This window comes from Triticum aestivum, chromosome 3D (assembly GCF_018294505.1).
Source record: "Triticum aestivum cultivar Chinese Spring chromosome 3D, IWGSC CS RefSeq v2.1, whole genome shotgun sequence".
In the NCBI taxonomy this organism is placed as follows: domain Eukaryota; kingdom Viridiplantae; phylum Streptophyta; class Magnoliopsida; order Poales; family Poaceae; genus Triticum; species Triticum aestivum.
In genome coordinates, this window is record NC_057802.1 from 615,618,790 (window position 1) to 615,644,583 (window position 25,794).

At 45.7% G+C, this 25,794-nt stretch overlaps 2 protein-coding genes across 2 annotated transcripts; both read left to right on the forward strand.

Moving 5' to 3' along the window:
- The first annotated feature begins 16,852 nt into the window (after nt 1–16,852).
- Nucleotides 16,853–18,362, forward strand: LOC123081039 (soluble inorganic pyrophosphatase 4). Its single transcript, XM_044504006.1, has 5 exons — nt 16,853–16,991; nt 17,099–17,325; nt 17,413–17,773; nt 17,883–17,964; nt 18,050–18,362. The coding sequence occupies exons 2-5, from the start codon at nt 17,137–17,139 to the stop codon at nt 18,090–18,092; spliced, it is 675 nt and encodes a 224-aa protein (XP_044359941.1). The 5' UTR covers nt 16,853–16,991; nt 17,099–17,136; the 3' UTR covers nt 18,093–18,362.
- A 3,100-nt stretch (nt 18,363–21,462) lies between these two features.
- Nucleotides 21,463–25,136, forward strand: LOC123081040 (F-box/kelch-repeat protein At1g55270). The gene is made up of 2 exons (XM_044504007.1): nt 21,463–21,684; nt 23,303–25,136. Exons 1-2 carry the CDS (start codon nt 21,655–21,657, stop codon nt 24,554–24,556), a joined length of 1,284 nt encoding a protein of 427 aa, XP_044359942.1. The 5' UTR covers nt 21,463–21,654; the 3' UTR covers nt 24,557–25,136.
- The last annotated feature ends 658 nt before the right edge of the window (nt 25,137–25,794 follow it).

Sequence of the window (25,794 nt, forward strand, 5' to 3'; positions counted from 1 at the left end):
ATACAATTGTTTTATTTACCAGTCGCATGAGAATTTCTTAGTATGTCATCAACGTTGAGAATATTAATCCAATGTTATGATTCATGCAAGATTCTACATTTTATTGCAGTTTATGAATAAGTAATATATATTTTCCCTAGATGAACAAATTGTTACAACATGGTGAACATTTATCATATTAAATTTTTGTAGATAAAACATTTTCTAGTTTCTATATTTTATTTTGTCCAAATGAACAAAGTATCATAATATGATGTGCCTACTTTTTATTTGTTTCAAACTTTTTGTAAAATCGACAGATAAAATCAGTGATTGCCCATTTCCAAACCGGGCTTATTTCTTTCCCAATTGATTCGATTTTTTGTCGAGCTTCTCACCGTCTGCTTCATTATTTATCACCATTAGCCCTTTCTTTCTCATCTCTTTAGAATAGGTACAAGACGAAGAAACATGAAGAAGCTCGCACTACTGCAACTGCTAGCCGTAGCCATTATAGTTGGAGCACTCCTCACGGCCTTTACACCAGAGACATCTCACCGCTACGACGCGGCGCAGGCGGTGGCTAAAAGTATCTTCGTCGACCAGACGGGCCGTGGTGACTTCAAGACTAGCCATCGACTCCGTCCCTTTCAGCAACAACCAATGGATCCGAGTCCACGTCGTCGCCGGCACTTACACGTGATCTGTGAATCTTTTTTTCACATATATAAACGTTGTCTCAAAAAATATATTTCATATATACATCATGAGCGTAGTTGATTGGTATAATAATGAAGCAGATTTTGACTATGTGTGTTTTTCTTATTCGTATTCTCATAATGGATACACCATGAAGTGAGAAGGTGACTGTGCCGTAATCTTGTGCTTGTGCATGCAAGCATAGTTGATACATTGTTCATTGATGAGTAAAATGCATCCGTGATCATTGAACTTGTGTCAAAAGCCCACTTTGGTCACTGTACTTATGAATACGATCAATACGGTCATTATATACGACTTGAGGTGATTATATGGTCACTGACTCAGCGTATAGCTCCGTATTTTACTCTGTTGACTGGTCAAACATCATAGCACCCTCTCTCTACCTTATGTAGGCCCCGTCAGTCAGTGAAAAAACGCTATGCGTTGCACGAGAATCGAACCAGCGATCATCTGCTAAGCCCACGTACGCTAACAATTGTGCCCACGCAACTTCGTTTTAATTTCTCAATAAAAAAACTCACCTTCATGTTAAACATATATACTCACAGAACACGCACACGCCCGAGACGCTGGTCGAGAATGCAAGACGAGATGGCACGAGAGACACTGCAACTGCAACTATATTCATCTGGATTCATTCACCGGCTCAACTGTATTCACCATCGTCGCATGAGAGAGAATGTACAGGGATGACAAGCACGTAGGTGCGGCCACTACGCTGACAACCTCCGTATCTAACTCATCTAGATAAGCTCACGCAATCATGATGTACATGAGACTAGGTCTAGTTGTTACAGTTTCTCTAAAAAAAGGTCTAGTGGTTACAGGGAGAGAGCTACGTGAATGAATCTCACGCTGGTGCAGCCGGTCTTCTAGGGGCATTCCAACAGAGAACACGCTATTCCTCGTTGTTGGCTGCGTGCATAAGCCTGCGCGTGGAGCTCAAGATGTGAAGAAGAGGATACTGGTACTTTTCGACGACATGTGACGAACGACGACGAATGACACTAACGATTCCGGTGAAGTTCCCTTACGCCGAGAGGTACCGTAGAATGCAAAGCTAGCTTGTAGTACTAGCTAGTCTGCTCCCGATCGATCGTTTAACATGCAATACCAAAAAACACACACCCGTACACAACGGCGAGCCGCCGGAAGACAAACGCACGCACGTGATATTTGGATAGTCACATGACCGTGTCGTTCCTGTTTATATTTATTTGCTTCACGTCTCGATGCAAAAAAAATTCAAGGGGATATAGGAGTATATATACTAGCTCTAACGGCTGCGCAATGCATGCGGCTATGGTGGCCGGCTCGTCGGTCGGAGTGCAGGTGGCGATGGCGTGCGGCATGGCGTGGAGCGGCGCCCTGGGGATGTGTCTGCGTGGGAGAAGACGGCGAACGTCCTACATACATACGTACGTAACATGCAGAGGGAGTAGGATGCCCCGTCCCGCCCGCGCACGATAGCATGCATGCACACACGCGGCGGCTACGGACACGACAAATTGTGCACTGCTTGATCCTACGGTGCTGCGGCTGATCCCTGGTTCTTTCCCCTTCAAAGCATAGTGTTTTATTTCTTTTTTCTGCTGAAAGGCGGGACCCACATAAAGGTAGAGGTAGGGTTCTTTGACGTTTGACCGATCAATAGAGTAAAATACGGAGCTATACAGTGAGGGAGTGACCGTAGAATCACCCCAAATCATATATAGTGACCGTATTCTTATGTAGAGTGATCAAAGTGAGCTTTTGATACAAGTTCAGTGACCATGAATGCATTTTACTCCTCATTGATCCCGGCCACTTCTTGTGTGGACTGTCAGACAGGTCTAATCCCCGGTAGAGATAGCCGGCAAGGTTTTGTGGTGTAGTTGGTTATCACGTCAGTCTAATCCCCGGTCGAAGCCATCCATTAACCAGCTGAGCTAATAGGCCTGTTGTCGTTCTTCATGCTTTTTCAAGTTAGATATTTAAACATATGGAATAAAACTTGTATATTACACAATAAGAAGACCACGGGAGCCTCTTTTGGTCCTTGTTATGTTATCTTATGGTTCCTCATACTGCTGGATCGATCGTATGGAGTGCTGGGTGTATTGCATTTTGAATACAATGGTTTCAATTTATCTAGTTTTTTGCGAGCCGACCGGGTTGGGTGGAAAACAAACAATGGTTCGACGCGCATCGATGGATGGAACCATGTGATCGGTGTCGTCGAAAAGAAGACCGAGCTGTGCAGGAAGAAAAGAACCAGCACGTAGCTAGCGTGTCGGTGCTGCAACATGCGCGCGCACGCACGATGAAAAGCACCTGCTTGGCAGTAGATTGGCATAATTGGATCCGTCCGTCCATCCGTCCGCAGTGGTGGTTGGCGTTGGTTAGATCACGCGCACGTTACTACTGTACGTTTTATCATTCCATGTACTATGATTCAGTCTAGAATAGAGTAAGGGAGGCCACCGACAGGAGACTGTGCCATGGAATAGGAGCATCGGTGCTTTACTCTTAAACAGAATTATTGGTATCTCTAGCAAGCAAGCCAAATTCAAGGTTACCTTGACTGCATTTGCTGAAGCCGTCCGCGGCGTGCGTGTGCGTACGCAGAGATGGTTTCAGATGGAAGTATGGATGGATATTCGATCTGACGGACGGGATATCCATGTATCATCATCGTCACCCGCTGCTCAATTAGCAGTTACTAGCTTGATTGGCCGTCACAACAAGCTAGATAAGATGGTTCAATTCCATCTCCCGGCGGATGGATCCAGCACGAACAGATACAAAATGCTGGGGAAAAAAAATCCTCATGCAAGCAAGCCAATGGAAAAATGACATTTGAGCTAGTGAAAAAAAATAAAATCCTAAAACCACAACACACACAAAAAAAAACGAGACACCACACCTAACATGAGACACCATAACAACACATACAACATATGTTGTGCCAACAATTAATTAATCACCCATTGTTGATTGCGTTTTCCTGTGCTAGATTGAGTGCCAACAAAGCATATTATGTATCATGCGGAGCGCGTGTGTGCCAACAGCAACAGGCAACAACATGCTACTCCCCTGCCTGCCTGCACCGACTATATACAATATACTTAATCAATGCAATTATTAAACCGTACGTGCCTAAAGTGTTCGCATTAAAGAGATGTTCAACTCTAACTAGCAGGTCTTGCAACTTAAATATTGGCTTAACAAACTTCATTGCAAGCGGCAGGTCACCGTCAGTCCTTGTTGTCGTACATCAATGGATTGTTTAGGAGTCGGTTTAATTATATACTCCCTCCGTCCCATAATATAAGATCGTTTTTGACACTAGTGTAAAAAACACTTTTATATTATGGGACGGAGGGAGTATTAGTTAAAAAGACCATGTACTTCTAGTACTACCTCCGTCCTGGTTTATTGGTTATCTTCGCATTTTGTTCTAAACTTTGACCTTAGATTTAACTAACAAAATGTTAATGCATGTAATAAAAAATAATATCACTGAAAACTATGTTCAAATACGAATCAAACACTATAATTTTTGGTGAAATGCATTATTATTTTCATAGTTAAATCTATGGTCAAATGGCACAAAATACTAAGGGGCCGGGACCAAAACCAGGATGGAGGTAGTAACACGCACGATCGAGCTGGAGCGATATATTTTGCTGGATCTCCCGGCCACTTAGCCTTTGTGTCTCGATACTCGCAGACACAACTCTCTCAACGGTGACAGCTATGCACCTCTTCTAAAAAAATGTAGTGCCTCTAGTACGAATCCAGGATGGAAGTCTGCAAATTAGTACCCACGCCATCGAGCAGCGGAGCTAGGGATTCAAATGATTGGCTAATGGAGCTCGGTTAATTAGCATGAATAGGTCGCCTTAAGTATATCCTCCTTAGTTAATTAAGTATGTATGTATATAGTTTGATTGTAACCAAACGTGCATCCATGTATGTATGTATGTATGTATGTATGTATGCATGTGTTAAGTCAAACGAACGGGCCGCGTCGATGATGGAGGAACTAGTCGTAGTACTTCTACTGCTTGTCGTGCAACAGCGGACAGGAAAATAATATTTTTAGTGCATGCACGCATGCACTCTCGGGGACGAGGGTGCATGCACTCTCGGGGACGAGGTGGCCTCATCAGACAGACAGACAGAGAGAGAGAGACTCTCGGGGATGCGGTTGGTGCCACGTGGATGCACGCCTTCATATACGAGGACTGATTGACTGGATGGCACGCCGGCAGACCAGCATCACGCATTGCACATATGTAGGGGTCCTAGACTCCTAGTGGGAGCTAGCTAAATTGCCAAGCATCTATTCTATTCTATTCTTGCCGAACGAACGAGCCTGTCCAACAGGGAAAAGAAGAGACAGACAGAGGGCAGCATGCATGCGATGCAGGAGGAAGATCCGAATGGGGATCGATGCCCCTGCTGGAATAATTGAGTTGGGGTTTCCGTGTCGGTGTCGGTGTCGGTGTCGTCGGTTGAGTCTGCAATTCTGTATGCCACCACCCGTTTCCAAGATAAAACTTCCAGGTGCTATTAATCCGTCACTGGTGGCCTGCTGGACTGTGTTCACCAGGAGCACAAACAAGCAAGATGAAGGTTAATTACTGTAGTTGGACCCGAGTTATTACTGGTAATTGGCTGCAGGAGCTGTTTTAAAGGACTTTGCGACATGAGTTCAAATATATAAAAAGTTTATAAATCGAAATGTTGGTTCAAGAATATGAATGATTTTAGATTAGCAAAGATGAAATAAGTTGATGAATTAGTTTGGGAGAGAGAATGGGCAGCACATGCATGCAAGCCATGTACCATCTGACTAAAAGTTGATTTCAGTGGGACCCATATACTATATTTGCAGGTGTATTCTTGAAGCAAAATAACTCGCTCTTAATAATGAACGGTGCCGCCGCACGAATTCTTGACATGAAAACAAGCAATTTTTCACTTTATCCCAGTCATCGTATGCAGGCTTTACCCGGACAACAGAACGCTCTCAGCTTGGTCTTAATGGAGACAGGGGTTGATCCAGTGCACCCCTCCAAAATTGTAAAATATTTTTTACTATGTACGTAACACTAAATACCCAATAAATTGTTGAGATTATGATGATGTTTAGTGTAAATTTTGAACCATGACACCCCAAACCTGCGATTCTAGGTCCGCCACTGAGCGGAGACCGCCGAGGGGTGGTACTAGTAGATCAATTCAAATTATTGAGTGCATTCAGGTCGATCGGTGGAGATGGGCGGACACGCGGTGCGGAGAGAACAGGTGCCGTGCATGCATAAATTGTTTTTTTACGGAGTGCATGCGTAAATTGTTAATTGCTAGTATTAATTATTTACTTAACCTACACTCCAGGTTTTGTTTGATTCATTATTTCTTGGGGCGGGAAGGAAGACCGCCCGGCCACGCGAGATGGACGATGGAGACGAGACCGACCGACGGAGCTGTGCACGCCAGCAGCAGCAAGACCAGATGGATCCAATCCAGCCAGCACCACAAGCGCGTCGTCCTAGTGGTTCGCGTGCATGCCACTATGTATGTATGCCAGTAAGTAGTAGTCGTACGTACGTATGGCATGCCGCACGCGCGCAGGAAGGACGAAAGCGTGCGCGTACCAGCTGCAATGCAATGCGTTGTGCGATCCAACTTTTTTGGGCTCGTTGGCGGTAGTAGCTGGATCACGCGTTTTAATAAGTTTGATTCTATTCAATCACACTGACCGTGCTCACAGGAGTAGTACTCCATCCATAAACTAATATAAAAGCGTTTAGATCATTATTTTTAGTAATCTAAACGACCTTATATTAATTTACAGAGGGAGGGAGTACAACATAAGTGGAACGGAAGGGAAGGCCACCGACACGCATAAAGAAAAAAAGAGAGAGAGGGGCAGAGGCAGGCGACAGTAGAGCTTTGACATCTTTGTGAAATGGGAGGATGAATGGCGTTCGAACCACATCAACAAACCAACCACTGAAGAAAAATAAATATTAGTCTTTTTAAACATTTCACTACAAACTACGTACGAAGCAAAATGAATAAACTTATACTATAGAAGGTGTCTATATACATCTGAATATAGTCTTTAGAGTGAAATCTCTAAGAGCATCTCCAACAGCAGCGCTATTTAAGCGCCGCGCCGGAAATTTGTCGTTTTTAGCGCGCGCGCAATCGTTAAGTGAGCTCCAGCGGACGCCCAATAACCGCGCACGCGGCATAAAGAGTTCGTCGCGCGGTCCGAAACGCCATTGCACGCTGTTTATTTGCTGCACCCGCTACCACGCGCCGCACACTCGAGCGCCCGCTCGCGAGTTCCACCTACCCCGACCCAGGAGCTGGCGCCGCCGCCCGCACCAGCCCATTTGTTCCGGCGACCATTCCGGCGCTTCCCCGGCCTGTTCCCGCGCCGCCGCCGCTTCCTCCTTCTTCCTCCAGTCGCCGCCGCCCCTCGTCCGCGTCATTCCTCCGAGAACAGCGCCCGGCCGCCCACTGCCGCTCGGCGCCCACAAGGTGTTCGACAAAACGCTTGCAAGGTATGTATTGCTTCAACTTAACATTTTTTACATAAATTTTGTGCATGTTGTTGTAGTCTTTACAACTAGTTTTAATTGAACATTGTAGATGAGTTCGTCATATGATTCTTCCGAAGAAGAATTTGATATTGAAAAGGAAGAGGATCTTGCAATGATCCTAGCTATGCACATCAATAAAAAACCGAAGCACGGTGGTTCGGTTATGGGTCGGCAAAAATTTGGAGCGATAGGATCGATGCCGACAACAGATTGGTTAGGCACTATTTTGCGGATAATCCCGTGTACCCCGAGTCGTACTTCCGGCGCGGGTTTAGGATGAGCACCGAGTTGTTCAGGCGCATTGCAGAGAAACTAGCGAGCCATGACCGGTTTTTTCAGCAAAGGAGGAATGCCGTCGGAGAGCTCGGGCATATCACCTTTCAGACAGCTGCTTTGCGTATGTTGGCATACGGTAATCCCGCTGATCTAGTTGATGACCACTTGGCCATGGGTGAGAGTGAAACCATCATGTGTGTCAAGCGCTTCGCAGTCGGAATTGTGCAAGTGTTTGGCCAGGAGTATTTGAGATCTCCCAATGCTAAAGACGCCGCAAGGCTATTGAAGATCAACAAAGCTCGCGGCTTCCCAGGTATGCTTGGCTCAATAGGTTGCATGCATTGGAGTTGGAAGAATTGTCCTAAGGCATGGCATGGGCAATTCCATGGCCAAAAAGAGGGTTCCACTATAATCCTTGAAGCAGTGGCCGATCAAGAGACTTGTATTTGGCATGCTCTTTTTGGAATGCCTGGATCTTTGAATGACATCAACGTTGTTAATCGGTCACCACTGCTGAATAAGATTGCAAATGGTGAACTGCCACCGGTGCAGTTTGTAACAAATGGCCATACATACAATTATGGCTACTATCTTGCGGATGTCATCTACCCAAAGTGGCAAACATTTGTGAAGCCGTTTAAAAAAACGGAAGGTAAGAAAATTCTTGATTTCCACAATGCTCAACCCAATTTGCTATTGTGAGAAGGCCGGCTAGATTTTGGGATCAAGAGATGCTTTGATATATCATGCACGCTTGTGTGATCATGCACAACATGATCATCGAGAATGAGCGTGGCCAAGATTTAGACTACTCTTAGTATGAGTTCTTGGGACATCCCGTGCGACTGCGGCGGACGGCTGCCAGGGTGGCCCGTTTTGTTGCCTCCTATCATGCCATTCGATGTGCCGAAACGCATTTGGATCTTCAGAAGGATCTCATTAAGGAGTGGTGGGCATGGAATGGCCGACAAAGAGCATCATGATTTGTGCGTTTGATGTTGTATTGTTGAACTATTTGGTCTATTGCAAGATAAACTATTTGTTTGAGTTGTAATAATGAAATTGAACTATTTATTGTTGATTTATATTGTTTGTGTTTGATCTTGTTGGTTGTGTTTAGAGTGCATATGTTGTTTGCGTGAGAGCGCGCGCAGTTTTTTTGCAGCGGCCGCTGGAGGAAGCGCTCCGCACGGCGCAAAAACTCGCGAACCACGCACTTCAAACGCTTTTTTAGCACGCCGCGCATAGCGCGGCTGTTGGAGATGCTTTAAAAAGATTTATACTTACACTACAGGAATCAGCTATTTTGCCGTCTGCCACAGCGGACGGCAAAGGCATGAACGGCGGACGGCAAAGGCCTTTGCCGTTAGCCGCGGACGGCAAAAGGCTCCGGCAAAGTAGGCTACGGTAAACAGCTACTTTGCCGTCTGCTTCCTGGCGGCTGACGGCAACGAGAGCGGACGGCAATAATTGCGCTGCCGGTCCGTTAAGTGGCTAACGGCAGGCCTTTGCCGTCCGCCGCTGACGGCAAACATTCTAGTGCCTTTGCCGTCTGCCGCTGACGGCAAACGTTCTAGTGTCTTTGTCGTCCGCCGTATGATGTCATCTACACGTCACTACATGGCAGGCCTTTGCCGTCTGCCGCTGACGGCAAAATCGTTTACTCTTTGCCGTCTGCCACTGTAGGCAAACTGACCAAATGGGTCAGCTCCCAGGAAGCACAGCTGGATGCCACGTGCCTTCTTTGCCGTCCGCGGCAGACGGCAAAGAGCCTGCATATTGGGTCTTTTTTCTGTTTTTTATTAAATCCAACAATTTTCACAGAAAATATATATGACATATATAGATATATTTCAGAAGGCAATTACAGAGCAAACATATAAGATATCCAACATGCATAGTTCCATCATACATAGTTCCATCACATAACTTCATCACATATGTTCCATCGAACTACCAAGTTCCATGCATAGTTCCATCCAACTACCAAGTTCCATGCATAGTTCCATCATACATAGCAAGTTCAACATAGAGGCATCCAACCATATATATTACAATAGTTTCATCCAACGATACATGCATAGTTCAACGATACAAAAGAAACAGAGAAAGGGATAAGGAGCATTCCATCTATGCAAGCTTTCGTCAAGTGAATGAAATCTGCAAAATGAAAAATAAGAAAGTTAGAAATAGGTGACTAAAATAAGAAGACTAGAACAAGAAGAGTAGAACAAGAAGAAGACTAGAACAAGAAGAGTAGAACAAGAAGAAGACTAGAACAAGAAGAGTATGTCATTTATGAGCTAACTTACGTGAAATGGATCATATATGAGCTAACTAAGTTGAAATGGGTCGTTTATGAGCTAGCTAAGGTGAAATGGATCATTTATGAGCTAACTTAGTTGAAATGGGTCGTTTATGAGCTAACTAAGGTCAAATGGATCGTTTTTGAGGTAACTAAGGTGAAATGGATCGTTTTTTAGCTCACTTAGGTGAAATGGATCATTTATGAGCTAACTTAGTTGAAATGGATCGTTTTTGAGCTAACTTAGGTGAAATGGATCATTTATGAGCTAATTTAGTTGAAATGGATATTTTTGAGCCAACTTAGGTGAAATGGATCATTTAAGAGCTAATTTAGGTGAAATGAATCGTTTTTTAGCTAACTTGGTGAAATAGATCGTTTATGAGCTAAATTAGTTGAAATGGATCGTTTATGAGATAACCTAGGTAAGATGTGTCATTTTGGAGTTAACCTAGGTGAAATGGGTCATTTTAAAGCTAACGTAGGTAAAATGGATCATTTAGGAGCTAATCTAGGTAAAATGGGTCATTTTTTAGCTAACTTGGATGAACTGTATCATTTATAAGCTAACCTAGGTAAAATGGGTCATTTTAGAGCTAACTTAGGTAAAATGGATCGTTTATGAGCTAACTAAGCTAATTATGCAATTTTTGACATAAGTAAGCTAAGTACAGATCGTTTTAGAGCTAACTTAGGTAAAATGGATGGTTTTGGAGGTCAGTAAGCTTATTAACTCATTTTGGAGGAGAAGAAGCTAAGTCTAGGTCATTATGGTAAGCATTGGAGGAAATAAAGCTAAGTCTAGGTCTTTATGCATGTGTTAAGCAAAACACTAGATAAACTTACCAAGATCCAGGAGGTGTAGGAGCGGGCTGGCTCGTGTCGGTAGCTGGAGAAGGATCGTGCGATGCTTGTCTGGAGTTACGCTGCACCAAAGATCATTTGCAATGTCTTGTTAGCATGATGACACTCAAATGTTAAGACTAGCAAGTAATGTCCATTCAAAATTAAACTAACCGTGGTCCCAGGAGCAATCACTGGCATCGGTGGAGCGGTCTGACCGGTCTTCTCGCACACTGACTGCACATTTGGTTTTGACGACTCAGTCATACTAGTTAGTAATGAGACAAACACTACATGAATGTTTTGGCTAATCTGCAGAAGAAACTTACCACAAGGAGCTCGTACATGGCCCTTGCCTGCATGTCATTCCGTGCCCTCTCCTCCTCCATCATCTTTGTCGTCCTCTCCTCCAACTCCCGCTGCCTCTCCGCCGCCTCCGCCAGAAGTTTCTCCGTTCTATCTCTCTCACTCTGTATAGCAGCCTGCAACACCACTCACATGACCATTTGTAATCATTGATGGAAGCTCACACAATGTAATGGAGAAAGATAACTGAGTACGTATCACTAACCTTGATGGCGAGTTGCACTGGCCGTTCACGAGGCCTTATCTCAGGAGCGGAGCTCGACTGGCGCGCCTTGATCTCCGGGTGGGATGTGCACGGTGGCGGGGCGCGTCGGGGAGGAGAGAGAGGGAGAGAACAGAGAGTAACGGGCGGGGGGTACGGGCCGTTAGGTAATCGGCTCTTTGCCGTCCGGCAATCTTTGCCGTCCGCCTTTTTGCCTCTGGCAGACGGCAAAGAGGTGGGGCGTTAAGTTTTTTTTCAAACGGGCGGGGGGTGGGGGCCACCTCTCTTTGCCGTCCGCTGGCAGACGGCAAAGAGCTCGCAGATGGCAAAGAGCTTCTTTGCCGTCTGCCATTTCTTTGCCGTCTGCTTTTGGGTAGCTGATGGCAAAGAGCTTCTTTGCCGTCAGCTAGCAGACGGCAAAGAGCTGGCAGATGGCAAATTAGCTGATTCGAGTAGTGTTAGGAATGGGGAGAGTAGTTTATTACTATTTCCTACGTTCCTAAATATGAGTCTTTTTTAGATATTTTAATATAGACTACATACGGATGTATATAGACGTAGTTTAATGCGTAGATTCACTCATTTTGCTTCGTCATATTGAAATCTTAAAAAAAATTAGGAACGGAGGAGTATATAATACGGAAAAACTACGTACGGTGAACGCAGATGCACACGCAGTGACTCCTCTTGATCAAGTCTCGTCTTCTCTCCAGGGTAGGGCCGTTGACGTGGCCTCGCCGTCACGGCAACATGCCTGCTTGACCCCACGTGGAGGCACGTCATAGACAGTCAGTCACACAGATATTAATTCACGCCGGCGGCCCGGCAACATATCTCGCAGGAGGAACCCAAGGCCAAGTCAGCACCGCCGATCTCATCATCATCTTCGAGGCACCTTCAGTGACAGTGAAGCTAGCAAATTCAGGCATTCCGTGATGCACAACTCACTCTCAGCGATGAATGGCGTGAAATACAGAGTTACAGGCGTAGTTGCCCACGCACCTTCGAGACACGCCTAGTCCCTGTTCCGGTGACTAGGGTTAAGGTTTGTCTCCTATTCAGGAAGGCGAGGTGGCGGCGATCTTTTGAAGATGGAATAAAGGTTTTCCCGTCTAGTCCCCGTTCCGGTGATGCGTATAGCATCGTCGGTGGGCGTGTGGAGGTGTGTCTCCGGTGGATCTGTCTCTGGTGGATTTGCTCGGATCTGTTCGTCGTTCGTCTTTGTTCGTGTGTCTTCAGATTGGATCCTTCTTATCTACACTCTTCATCGGCGGCGGTTGCTGTTCTGTTGCGTTGGTTCTACGGGGCCTTAGCACGACGACTTCCCGACTGTCAACTACAACAAGGTTTGCCCCGCTCCGACGAGGGAGGGGCGATGACAGCGGCGCGCCTTCGGCTCGCTTCAGTGCTTGTAGTCGTCGCTAGGTGGTCTACGAATCAGAATGTAATTTTTATTATTTCTAGTGTTCGTTGTACTACCATGATTGAAGATGAATAAATCGGAAGTTTATCCCGAAAGAAAAAAACAAAGTTACAGAACCACATCAACCAACGATATATACAAACATGGGCCTAATAATGGCAAAAAAAAATACAGAGTGTAATGACTCTGGTTAAGTAATGAAAGTGGTTTTATTGAAAAAAAAATGAAAGTGGCCTAATAATCCCGAATGGGGGGAGTACTCCATTTCTTCTTTGGTGGACTATGATGACGCATACAAATAGTAATAATTGGCTGCTGTCGGTGGCGGATACAGATAGTTTCAGATGGAAAGATGGGCGCGGATATTCGGACGGACGGGATATCTCAATCATCATCCTCGTCGTTGTAGTACCACCAGCTTGCTTAATCAGTTAGTTAGCATACGTGCATACGTAGATTGTTCCTCAATCCCATCTGTCGGGAGACCCAGCGGAACCGCATATATGCAAACGACTCCCCGACCGGCCGAACAATCCACCCCACCATGCCACCATCCATCTCTCCGTCTCCTTCGACTAATTAATAAGAGCAACACTAGCAGACCCCGCAAAACGCCCCAGCCCGCAAAATAACCGCCAAATTGCGGGTCGGGGCCCAAAAAACTGCACGACCAGACTCCGCATCCGGCACCGGCCCGCAAAATTTTTTGCGGGATGCGGCAAATCTTTTCCCCCAACCTCTATCTTCACGGGCTGGGAGGCCGACCCGAGCTCAACCCCCATCCGGCGCAAGATTTGGCGGGAGGGACATTTCCGCGCACCCTTTCCCGCTCCCCGCACCCTCCGTCACCATTGCCCCCCCCCCCTCCGAAAGCTCCGGCTGCTCCTCCCCGGCCGTCCCTCGCCGCCATGGACGACCCCGTGCTGTCCCCCGTCACCGTCGAGGTCGCGCACGCCCCTTCCCCTCGAGCAGATCTCGTCGCCGGCCATGTTGGCCCCGCCGGCGTCGCCCAAGCACACGCCGCGCCTGCCCGCAAGCGGCAGGGCAACATGCTTGTGCAGGGCGGAAATCCGGCTGCCCCCGCCGCGATGGCCCGCGCTCCGGGCGCCAATGCCGCTGTGCGATCCCGGCCGGCGACGGAGAAGGCCGGCAAGGCCGCGGGCGCAAAGCGGAGGAAGGTTCCGACTTCAAGGAAGCCATCTTCTTCAACCTCTCACTCCATCCCCCGCAAGGAGGTGCTCCGGCGATGCCGTTCGACTGTGCCGCTCCACCCGCGAGCGAGGTGTTCGACGAAATGGCCGGAAGGTATATCTCTTCGGACTTCGGCCATTCTCTTTCATTTTCGCCATTGTTTTCGATAGCTCGTGACTTGTTATCGTTCGCTATAGCGGTGGTTCGAACAATGCAACAACCGAGTTCGTGAACTTGTTGGACACGAACGCGGTTGACATCGATCAAGCCCCTTTCGAACCTTTCGACTACAATGAAACGGAGGGCGGTATGGACGATCATGGTTGTGCGGACGACTTGGCGGAGATCGAAGCGGAAGCGTTTGAGAATTCACAAGCAAAAACTGGGAAAAGCCAAAGATCGAAGAACTACATTATCTTGGAAGATCAAGCTTTGATCAAAGCATAGAGTGCGGTGTCTCTTGATGCATGCACGGGTACTAATCAAACCGCCAAGAGATATTGGCAAAGAATTGAAGATCAATACTTCCGCATTATGAAAAACTACCCCAATAAGACTCCACGCACATTTCGGTCTCTTCAAGGTCGTTGGGAGAACATCAAGTCTATGTGCAGCCGTTGGGCAGCTTGCTTGGAGCAAGTACGCAATGCACCTCCAAGTGGCACCGTGGAGTCCGACTATGTGAGTTTGCTTTGCCTTTGTTCAAGTTGTGCATCATCATAATGTATCATGAAAAATGATTGCATCACTTTGTTCACATTGTGTAGGACAAGATTGCTCAACATAGATACAAGGACATGGAAGCTTCGGAAGGCAGATTCTTCAAATTAGAGCATTGTTGGGAGTTGCTCCAAAAGTGCGACAAGTGGAAGTTGATCGACAAAGAGTCCCCACCAAAGAGAGGCTCACTTACAAACATGGATGAAGATGAGGATGATGATGGCCCAAGAAATTTGAACAAGCCCGATGGCGACAAGAAGACTAGAGAGAAGATAAAGAGAGAGCAAGAAGCATCGAGCTTGAGGGAGAAGATTGATGCCATGGTGCAATCAAACGAGTTGATGTTGTTGAAGTCGTTGGAGATCAAGAAAGAGTTGGCCGAAAAGAAGGCAAAAGAGAAGCAAGAAAAATGGCAAATGCTCAAGGAGGAGGGGCTGCGCAGAGCTGCCATTGAGGAGAGAAAAGTACGCGCCTCTGAAAACAAATCGCTGTCATTGTTGCTCGCCGAAGAGAACAAGATCATGTTAATGAACCGCAATGATATGGACGACGTCACCAAAACATGGCATGATATGGCAAGGAGAGAGATCTTGAAGAGGAGAATGGTCGCCTCGGCCGGTCCGTCTGCCAGTTTCGGTGATGTTTTCTCTGCTCCATATGGTGGCAATGTGGATGATTTCGGTGCGGGACTTGGAACAAGCGACGGAGGTGGCTACGGTGGCGCCGATGAACTTCAAGATGGACTCCATGGCGCGGAGTGAAGATCGACCCCCAAGATGATGCCGGACATGGGCGCATACCTTTGCATGTCCTCTTTTGCGTAATGAACTTCGCTTTTATTTGCGCGCAAACTGTTTATGTCATTTGAATTTGAACTTGTTTGTGAAACCCTATGACAAATTTCAGATTTGCAGTTTTTCTGTTTGCGGGTCGTTGCGCTGTTGCCCGAGCAAAACCCGCATAGCCGACCCGTAGAAAGGCATATTCCGCGAATATACTTTTTTACGGGTCCGTTTGGGGAGTCTGCATCTGTGCTAGCCCTCGCCGACCCGCAAAAGCGGTTTTGTGCGAACTGCAAATGCGTTTTGCAGGGTCTGCTAGAGTTGCTCTAAATAGATTCGCCAGCTAGTTAGTTACTCTCTACATTTTAATTAAACTGCAAAAACGTCGTATATTATGAACAGAGGTAGTTGTTCACATACATATGTCGTATCAGCAACCCATTTATTATTAATTGATATATTGTGTTTTTTTTTTTGCAATGGAATTGATATATTGTGTTGTTGATCGTTACGCATCGGCTGATCGGCATGCGTTTTTCTGTTGCCCCGCATGTGGTGTGGCACACGATAGGATTGCATGTCATCCATCGATCGAGTGCCCTCAATGTTGATTTATTTTTTTACTAAGATGGTCAAACTTTACAAAATTTGACTTGAGACAAACCTACTCGTATGCAACGTAAAAATGACTAGTAATCGAGTGCACCCGGGCAGCCAACTGAGTGTAGATGGATTCGCATGGCGACGGACGAAGAGAAGAGAAGAGAAGAGGTCGCCGCCATGCGCAACGGATTTTACCACGCTTTTTTGACAGTGAGACGATATAAAATTTCAACAGAGACCGAGACCGACGGAGCGGTGCTAGCTAGGTACGCGCATACGTGTATGCCACGATGCCAGCAAGCAGCAGCATGCAGGAAGAACATATGGAATCCAGTCAGCAGAAGCGCGTATTTGTATATGGTAGTACTAGTAGTAGTGGTTCGCATGCATGTATTTATGTATGTATGTATGTATGCATACGACGCCAGGACGTACTATGTTATGATACGCCACACGCACGACGAAAGCGCGTTCGCGTTTGATCCTCTGCTCTGCTCTGGGGTGGTTGGATCACGCGTTTTTTCAATAAGTTTGATTGATGATTGAACACGGACAGTGCTGACAGTACTAGTACTACAACACAAGCGAACGGAAGGCCACCGACACGCGAAAAAGGCAGAGGCATATGACATTACAGCAAATTCAGACATTCAGTGGTGGGCGACTCTGTTTTACTTTGTCTACAAACAAAAGAGGGAAAAATGGGTAAAAAAAGAAGCCTATGGCGGCTTTGTGAAATGTGAGGATGAATGGCCCGGCAACGTACTATCACGCAGGAAAGGCCACCCATCTTCTCATCTTCTTCTTCCTCCTCTCCTCTGCCCTCCCTGCACGCAGTCTATAAGAAGGGAGGCACAGCATCCTCTCCTCTCATCACCACAACACAGCCGCTGAGTCCACAGCACTCTTCTCTTCCATTCAACTCCACGCAAAGTCTCTCTCCCTCAGCTACGTTTGCTTCGTTGCCTTGTGTCGCGTTCGTCTCATCCCTCCTCGTCTTCCTTCTGACACTCTCATCTCCTCCATACCAGATTCATTGCCAGGCCCCGACTGATACACTTCCAATTTCGCACATCACATCAGATCAGATCAAATCGAGCGCTAGGCTGTAAGATCCATCCATGGCTCCTTCACAGCAAGTCGCCGCCACCAAGGAGCCATCCGCCAACGGCACGGCCGCACCAGCCCCCAAGACCAAGACCCCGGCGCTGAACGAGCGGATCCTCTCCTCGATCACGCGCCGGTCGGTGGCGGCGCACCCGTGGCACGACCTGGAGATCGGCCCGGACGCTCCCACAATCTTCAACTGCGTAAGCACGCAACCTTCTTCTTCCTCCTCCCGCCACCACCAATTCCGGCCGCCACGCAAACTAAATCATCTCCGCAACTCCGTGCAGGTGATCGAGATCCCCAAGGGGAGCAAGGTCAAGTACGAGCTGGACAAGAAGACGGGGCTCATCAAGGTGGACCGGGTGCTCTACTCCTCCGTCGTCTACCCGCACAACTACGGCTTCATCCCGCGCACCCTCTGCGACGACTCCGACCCCATCGACGTCCTCGTCATCATGCAGGAGCCCGTCGTCCCCGGATGCTTCCTCCGCGCCAAGGCCATCGGACTCATGCCCATGATCGACCAGGGCGAGGCCGACGACAAGATCATCGCCGTCTGCGCCGACGACCCCGAGTACCGCCACTTCAACGACATCAAGGACCTCCCTCCCCACCGCCTCGCAGAGATCAGGCGATTCTTCGAGGACTGTAAGTCATTGATGACTCTGATCAGGTTAATTCGTCAGAAGACAATGTGCTCCTGAATGTGTTTTCCTCTGTTTCTGAATGTGTTTCTTTGATTGATTTGGGGTTTCAGACAAGAAGAACGAGAACAAGGAGGTTGCCGTCAACGACTTCCTGCCGTCAGAGGACGCCTACGAGGCCATCCAGCACTCCATGTCAGTCCCCATTCCCCGGTTTATTCATGTCGATCCATCGAGTAATATATGCATTGAACTGATATGGCGTCATTTTATTTTTCAGGGATCTTTATGCTACTTACATTGTTGAGGGCCTGAGAAGGTAGAAGGAGGATGCTGCCTGATGGATGCTGGTCTGGTGCTGCCTTGCCACTTGCTGCAGAACGATGTTGACGAAAAAATTATGCCTCATAAACATACATACAATACATTCTTGTTTTGTTACATACATATAGTAGTATATGATGATGGAGCTACACCTCATCTAAAACAGCCTTGATCAAGTCAGTAGTAGCCAGATAAAGAAAGTCACTCCTTTTCCATCTAGCTTCTGTAATACGTTTTCCTGGCTGAATATGAGATGTTGGTATACTGTATTTTTTTTCCCCCATTGCTAATCTCTGCCGAATCGTTTATTTCGTCGCACAAGCCCGGGCACTAAATACTTGTGACCGACCGAGCCACGAGTTAGAAAATGAATTTCCTATTTTACCAGTGCAGATTCTGCAAAAATAAACGTTTGCCCTACCAGATAAGGTCAGAAAGTGCTCAGTGCTCTTTCCTTTTCCAGTTGTAAATGTGCAAACCATCTCACCAGCAAACAAATATGCTCTAAAGAAGTAACATACATCAATGGTTGTGGTGTGGTGCTATCTGTTGAGCGATGTGTGCATTTTCTGGAATGCCTAGAACTAGAATCACTTCACCAAAGTCAGGTATTACTGAGAAATGTCATTCAAGAACTCGTATGTACAAGCCACAGCTAGCCATTTTCATAGACATTCACCATAGCCATGTTTCTTGAAGCTGGGGGCACCAATCATATTCAAATCATAAAAGAGAAGGACACCTGGCATGCTAACCGATTTAGTTACAAGTGCCATTCCTCATTTCACCTTCCATGCAGTAAAGTAAATAAATCATCAGCAAAACAATGTGAATTTAACGAGATTTCATGCCATCAAGTCATAGATAGATCTTGGCACATCTGTGATCAAGTCATGCCCTGCCATGGTATGCACTTGACCATCGGTGTAGGCAGGGGTGTACAAATGGAAGATGAGATATGCATAGAAAATACTATCGGCAGCTCATCATCGTCTCTATCTTCATCATCACTTTCGTCCTCTGCGATGAGTGAGCATCAAACAACAAACATATATCATAAGTAGACCTTTTCAAGGGACCCATAAATTTCATCAGTGGCAGACAGGCCATGTTTGTCATGTTTCACAAATTTGGTGATCTGGTGCCTGGGAAGGTAGGAGGAGGATGCTGCCTGACGGATGGTGATCTAGTGATGCCTTGCCACTTGATGCACGAACGAGGCTGGCGAAAAAATTATGTCTCATAAACATACATACATTACATTCTTGTTTTGTGTTACATACATACCTACATATACATATGCTAGTATATGATTAAGCTACAGCTCATCTTAAGCCTTGATTAAGGCAGTAGTAGTGGCCAGGTGATAAAAGGAAGTCATTCTATTTTCAACTACCTTATGTAATACTCCCTTAGTACATAATTGCTTGTCGCAAAAATGGATGTATAGAAATGCATTTTAGTTCTAGATATATCCATTTCTACGACAAGTAATTCCAGACGTATGAGTATGATTTCTAGCTGCAAGATCTGGCACTTGGAAGGAAAATAATCAATAAAAGCGGGTCCTCACGATGATAGAGATAGCTTGGAAGGAACTACTGTAAGTCTAGACGCAGCGCATCACAAAAAAGTGGAGTTCATACGACTTTCTTTACCACGGCCACTTCATCAACTAAATCGTCATTATTGCTTGTCACATACACGATCGAATGATGTGCATAATAAATAACATAGTGCAAGTGTCGCGGTGGACTAAGCTGAAATATGCAAACAACTGTACACAAAAAGAGAAGACATGAAAATAATTTTGGGTATCTTTATTAGATCAAAGATAAATCACATAAGAGCCAAACAAAATTCTTGTTGTTGTTTTCTCTTTTCTAAACACAAGACTCAAAAAGACACAAAGAAGAGAGAAATCAACAAAAGAAGCAACAAACAAGAATCAAAAGAAAAGATTAAAAACAAACCAAATAAAATAAGCAAAAAAAAAGCATAAGAACAGCACGAAGAATGATCGCTCCTATGGCCCTGTGGATCGTTGCTCCCCAACACAAAGTACGAACGAAGAACGAGGAAGAAGAAAAACAAGAGAGAAGGTAAAGGTGAAGGTAAAAAGTGATATATTGATTGCTCGATTGTGTGCTCAATTAGTCATCACCTCTCATCTATTTATGAGGTGGTTGAACTTACCGTACAATAAAAATACTTCAAATCTCGTCCAAATTCTTCCAAAATCCATCAAAACTCATATTTAGGTAGGTCTGAGACACTAGTACAATTTTCGGGATCCACAGACCGCATACGACTTCGGATGGCGATGCACCCCGAATTTGTTTATCTGTTTCGACCAGACAAACAAGTTTCGTGTTAAACATTTTAGATTAGAGGCCATCTTGAGGGTCGAGTCGCTCGCGCAAAAGAGATGACAACTCTCGTCATGTATTAGACATGGGTTATATGGGTGTCTTGTTCCGGCTGAAACTTTTCATTAGTGGTCGGGCCGCACTGTGTTAGCCGTAACTTTTGCAAAGGACCACATATTGAGATTATTCAAATATCAAAATCGATCGCCTCGACGAGACGAAGACAATCAACTAGAACAATTTTTCATCTAAGGTCGTCTTGGAGGCATAATCGGCTGAACAGTACTCCAAATTTAAAATCTCAGCACTCCGAGCAAATCTCACCATGCTTTGGAGGTAAGCAAATGAATGGTTCGGATTTGGCATTACCCCATTTAGCTATGCATTGTGTGCTATGCCCCTCATGATAGATGTAATAGCCTACTCCTTCTTGATTGCTAATGATGATGATGATCTCGATTATAAGGGTGCTACTTTGCTACCAATGACTCGAGAGATTCTAACATGTCCTTTGGATGACCTAGGAACCCACTTTGTATAATAGCCAGGTCCCTGGGGTTTACAATAGGTTTCTGCGTTCTACCCATAGTCGGCGTCCTTCTCTAAGTCTTGTAAACCTTCTGTGTCTTCCAAGTTAGGTGGACTCCTTCTGGTGCCGGGACTCCGGGTCTTGCCGGGTCCACTCCCCACCGGCCGGGTCTTATCTTCAACATAGAGAGCCGACCCCTATGGCGCCCTAAATGACGCGATCATGGGCCTTCTGGTCTAGCCGCGGGTAATTTCGCCGACACCCACCAAAAGAAAATGTATTATTTTTGATTCGATGTACAATGGTATATAGTAATTTTTTTTTCAGAGTCCATATTTTAGTTTTTTTTTGAGACAAAGAATCCATATTTTAGTGGTGCCGTGTGGACAGATTGGGCCCATGTGGCGGATGGGCTTTCCCCATCCACGTCCGTTCCTTCCCCTCTGCCCTCCCACAGCCTCGCTCCTCACTCTCTTCCCCCACCCACCCCCTGTTCTCGAAGAAAAAAAAAAACTCCCCCTTTCCCCCCTTATCCGCCGGCGACGAGCTCGAGCTCGAGCTCTCTACAGTCGGCGGAGGAAGAGGCGACGCCGGTAGAGGCGGCGCCTACGAGCGTGGACAGCAGCGGCGGCGGGGCCCCTGGACGGGCAGATCGAGCAGCTCATGCAGCGCCGCCGGCTCGCCGAGCAAGAGGTGAGATTTCCGTACGGCCGTTCTATCTGGCTTTCTCGCTCGCTCGCCGGTGCTTCCGCCGGATCTGGCGAACGCTGGCTTCGATCTGTTATGACCTGGGCGTCGTCTCTAGGTTTTCATTTTTCGCCTGGCCTGATGGCCGGAGTCCTTGGATTTGGAGCATCAGCACAACCGGGATTATAGAATATGTAAGAACATCATTGTCGTCAGTTTGTACTCCTATCCATCAAATTCAGCGGCCATGGTCAGAAAGGAGAGGACAAGTAGCTCACCATGGCTAAGGAGTGCTGGCAGAGAGGGTAAAATAACGACATTACTACATGATTGGCATACACATAGCAGTCCAACCTAGGGATAACGAGAGTAGTAATTCAGGCTAGGCTGCTGGGATTCTTAGATATTTTGTAATGGCAGTCGTGCTGAATTGCTGATGTTGATGAAGCTTGTCAGTTGCAGTGTCAATGTAGAAGTGTGTAATCGATTCTTTATTTTTGTGAAATCATTTTAGTGACATGTTAGGGTCACTTTGATCTAAGAGATATTGTGCAAGCGCTACCTCTTTGGTTAGACATGGAAATTTAATATGAGTGTTACACATTTGTGATAAAGAGAGTATTCTTTTCCTTCGGTTTCGGGAAATCATTTGGGTTACAGTTTAGTGTTGCTTTTGGCTTAGAGTTGATGTGTAAGTGCAATCCCTGTTTTTCTCAGTCAGAAACAGCGTTGCTTGAGAATTCCGTATGTACATTGAGTTAGGGTTATTGCTTTGGTGTCTGGTGCTTAATGCTTTTGGTTGAAACTTATGGATCTTGCAATTGATCGAGAGAGCTTTTGACATAAAGTTTTTATCTTCCAAGGGCGCGGTCAAAATTATGTTCATTTTGTGATATTTTGGTGACATGTTAGCGTTGCTTTGATCTGAGAGATGCTGTGCAAGTGATACTTCCTTGGTTAGAAACACCATTACATGGAAATTTCATATGAGCAGTACATATTTGTGATAATTCCATCTCTTTTCTGCATGATCTTCTTCACATGGAATAGTTATATAGGGAGGATCATCTGATGCATTTATATCTGTGGCTGAAGGAGCTTAATGAGTGTGCCTTTATCAGTTTAGGAATTAGTATCACAACCAAAGCCAAAGCCAATCTGTTATAACTTTAGCTGCTAAATTCTCCTGTACTACTTTAATCCAAGTACCAATTCCTTTTTCTACCATCTTTCTATTCATATTTTGTTCCTTTCTCATGCGGAGTTCAGTGGAACAAGAATAGTACTGGGTTCCAACTTTTAAGCCAAGTCACAGCCACTTGATCTTACATCCATAAGTTATACATATTTTAAATTCAGTACAGTTGACTGATCTGTTCCCTGTATTTCATATGATACACAACAATTAACGATGAGTTCGAACACGGTTACTCTTCCAGTTCAAAGTGTTATTTCCACTATATTTTGCTAATGGGTGGACAAGCTGTGTGTGTCTTTGATAGTAAATGATAATACATAGCTAAGAGGATGATTTCTTTCCGTTGGTTTTGTTTCATCCTTTTGTTGTTCCACATTCAGATGAATAAAAGCATCTTATTTATATGATTGGTCAATGTGTTTGCAGGGAGAGTCTGTCTCTTGCTACTGCAGGGTAGATGGGGGCCTTAAAACAGTCGTCAATGCTAGAAAGTTTGTCCCTGGTGCTAGGTTGTGCATGCAACCTGATGTCAAACCGAACAAGCGCAAGACAAGGAGCTCACGCAAGGAGAGGTGCCGAACTCCGGCGCCGCTTCTGCCTGGCCTTCCTGATGACCTGGCTATTTCATGTCTGATGCGGGTTTCTCGAGCCGAGCACCCTAATCTTCGTTTAGTCTGTAAAAAGTGGAGCCGACTTTTATCTGGGAATTACTATTACTCGCTGCGGAAGAAATTTGGCATGGCAGAAGAATGGGTTTACGTCTTCAAAAGGGATCGTGATCAGAAACTATCTTGGCATGCCTTTGATCCAGTGCACCAGCTCTGGAGGTCACTTCCTCCAGTTCCACCAGAGTATTCGGAAGCCGTGGGCTTTGGTTGCGCTGTTCTCAGTGGCTGCTATTTGTACCTATTTGGTGGCAAAAACCCAGTACGGGGGTCTATGAGGCATGTCGTGTATTACAATACTCGGACAAACAAGTGGCACCGGGCTCCAGATATGCTACGGAAGCGGCACTTGTTTGGCTCTTGTGTCATAAACAACTGTCTCTATGTTGCCGGCGGGGAGTGTGAAGGGACACAGAGAACTCTAAGATCTGCTGAGGTTTACAATCCGAACAGGAATAGATGGTCTTGCATCACTGAAATGAGCACAGGAATGGTGCCGTTCACTGGAATTGTATATGATGGCAAATGGTTCCTAAGAGGACTTGATTCTCACCGCCAGGTTGTGAGCGAGGTCTATCTGCCAACATCCAACACGTGGTCAACCACTGGTAATGCACTGGTTGCAGGCTTGCGGAATCCAACCATTTCCTTTAATGGTCGTCTTTATTCAGCGGATTGTCGGGATGCCTGCAAGCTAAGAGTTTATGATGGGGACATAGGATCGTGGACAAGATTCATGGACAGTAGACGCCATCTGGGCAGCTCACGAGCTTTTGAAGCCGTGGCTTTGGTCTCACTGAATGGAAAGATCTGTGTTATCCGTAATAACATGGGCATGACCCTTGTTGATGTCTGTGACCCAACAAAAGTTATTGAGATGGAGAGTGCCCGTGTGTGGGAGACTTTTGCCCGGAAGGGCCACCAGCACAGGTCTTTGATGGCGAACTTGTGGTCAGCAATTGCAGGTCGTAATTTGAAGGCCCACATCATACATTGTCAAGTTCTCCAAGCTTGAATGTATCTGCCTGTTTAGTGGAAATATGTTCAAATGTACTGTACTTATTTTTTTGCTGGAAAGATGCTCTGATTTTGAAAGAACCCCTCGGCTAGATCCTGGAATGTGGAGTACCCCAGCATTGCTTGTAGGGAAGACACACCATGCTGCCATATTTAATATCTACTGGTTGCATTCCTACAAATTCTCTGAGATTTTGACCAAGTTGTATGATGTTTATGAAAGAGGAGAGCGGAGCTGACGACAGTCTTTCATTGTGAGATGAACAGGAACCTTCTATAGCACCAATTTTGGTTGGCCGATGCTGCTGGCGATAGGCAGCAGAAGATTTCACTTGATCATCATATCCATGGATGTGTCTTTCTTGCTTTTTGGCAGATTAGGCATGCCAAAATGTGTGCTGTAGCAGCAGACTAGACTTATGTAAGAAATGTAATACAAGTGTCTTTGGTTTGTGCCAAAACCAACCCTAGCAACAAGTTTTGTTTGAATGATTTGGGCACAAACCAATGCACACCCTAGATCAATCTTATGTTTATTATGCTTTGGAATCATCCTTGCTGCCTGGCAGCTTTTCGCATCTGACAAGTGGATGTGTGTTGTGGGTGAAAATGATTATCTGAGACATTTTGTGTGGTCTCGTAGTGATCCGCTCGCTGATGCTAATTACTAACATCGTATATCTGACAAATGGATTTGTCTTGTAAGTTTGTTGTACCGCTGATGAAGATGGTGATGAAATAATTCACCAAATTTGCAGAACATGGCAAACATGGCCTGCCACTCATGAAATTCACAGGACGAAAGAGATGAAATATGTTGTGATTCTTTTGACGATCAATCATCGCAGAGGACAAAAGAGATGACGATGAGCCGCTGATAGCATTTTCTATGTTGATATCTGATGTTCCATTTGTACACACCTGTGGTCAAGAGCAGAGCATAGCAGGGCATGACTTGATCTGAGATCTGCAACGATCTATGACTTGATGGCATGAAATCTGTTCTTGAATTCACATTGTTTTGACCAGCTACGGCGAGAGGATGATTTATCTATTTTACTGCATGAAAGGTGAAATGCGCCTTTCTCTTTTCTGATTTTATAAGAAACTGTTTGGAAGATGGTATATGACGCGTCTTTCTGTATTTCAGCACAATTCTCAAAATACTGTTGATGAAGGTACTTTCTGTTGATGTGAATAACAAAATCAACTTATCACTGTTGATGAAAGGATTGA

Coding starts and splice junctions, on each gene's coding strand:
- LOC123081039 (XM_044504006.1), top strand. CDS start 17,137: ATGGCTCCTTCACAGCAAGTCGCCGCCACCAAGGAGCCATCCGCCAAC. Junction 17,774..17,882: donor CAGGCGATTCTTCGAGGACT/GTAAGTCATTGA, acceptor TTGGGGTTTCAG/ACAAGAAGAACGAGAACAAG. Junction 17,965..18,049: donor GAGGCCATCCAGCACTCCAT/GTCAGTCCCCAT, acceptor TTTATTTTTCAG/GGATCTTTATGCTACTTACA.
- LOC123081040 (XM_044504007.1), top strand. CDS start 21,655: ATGCAGCGCCGCCGGCTCGCCGAGCAAGAG. Junction 21,685..23,302: donor GCCGGCTCGCCGAGCAAGAG/GTGAGATTTCCG, acceptor ATGTGTTTGCAG/GGAGAGTCTGTCTCTTGCTA.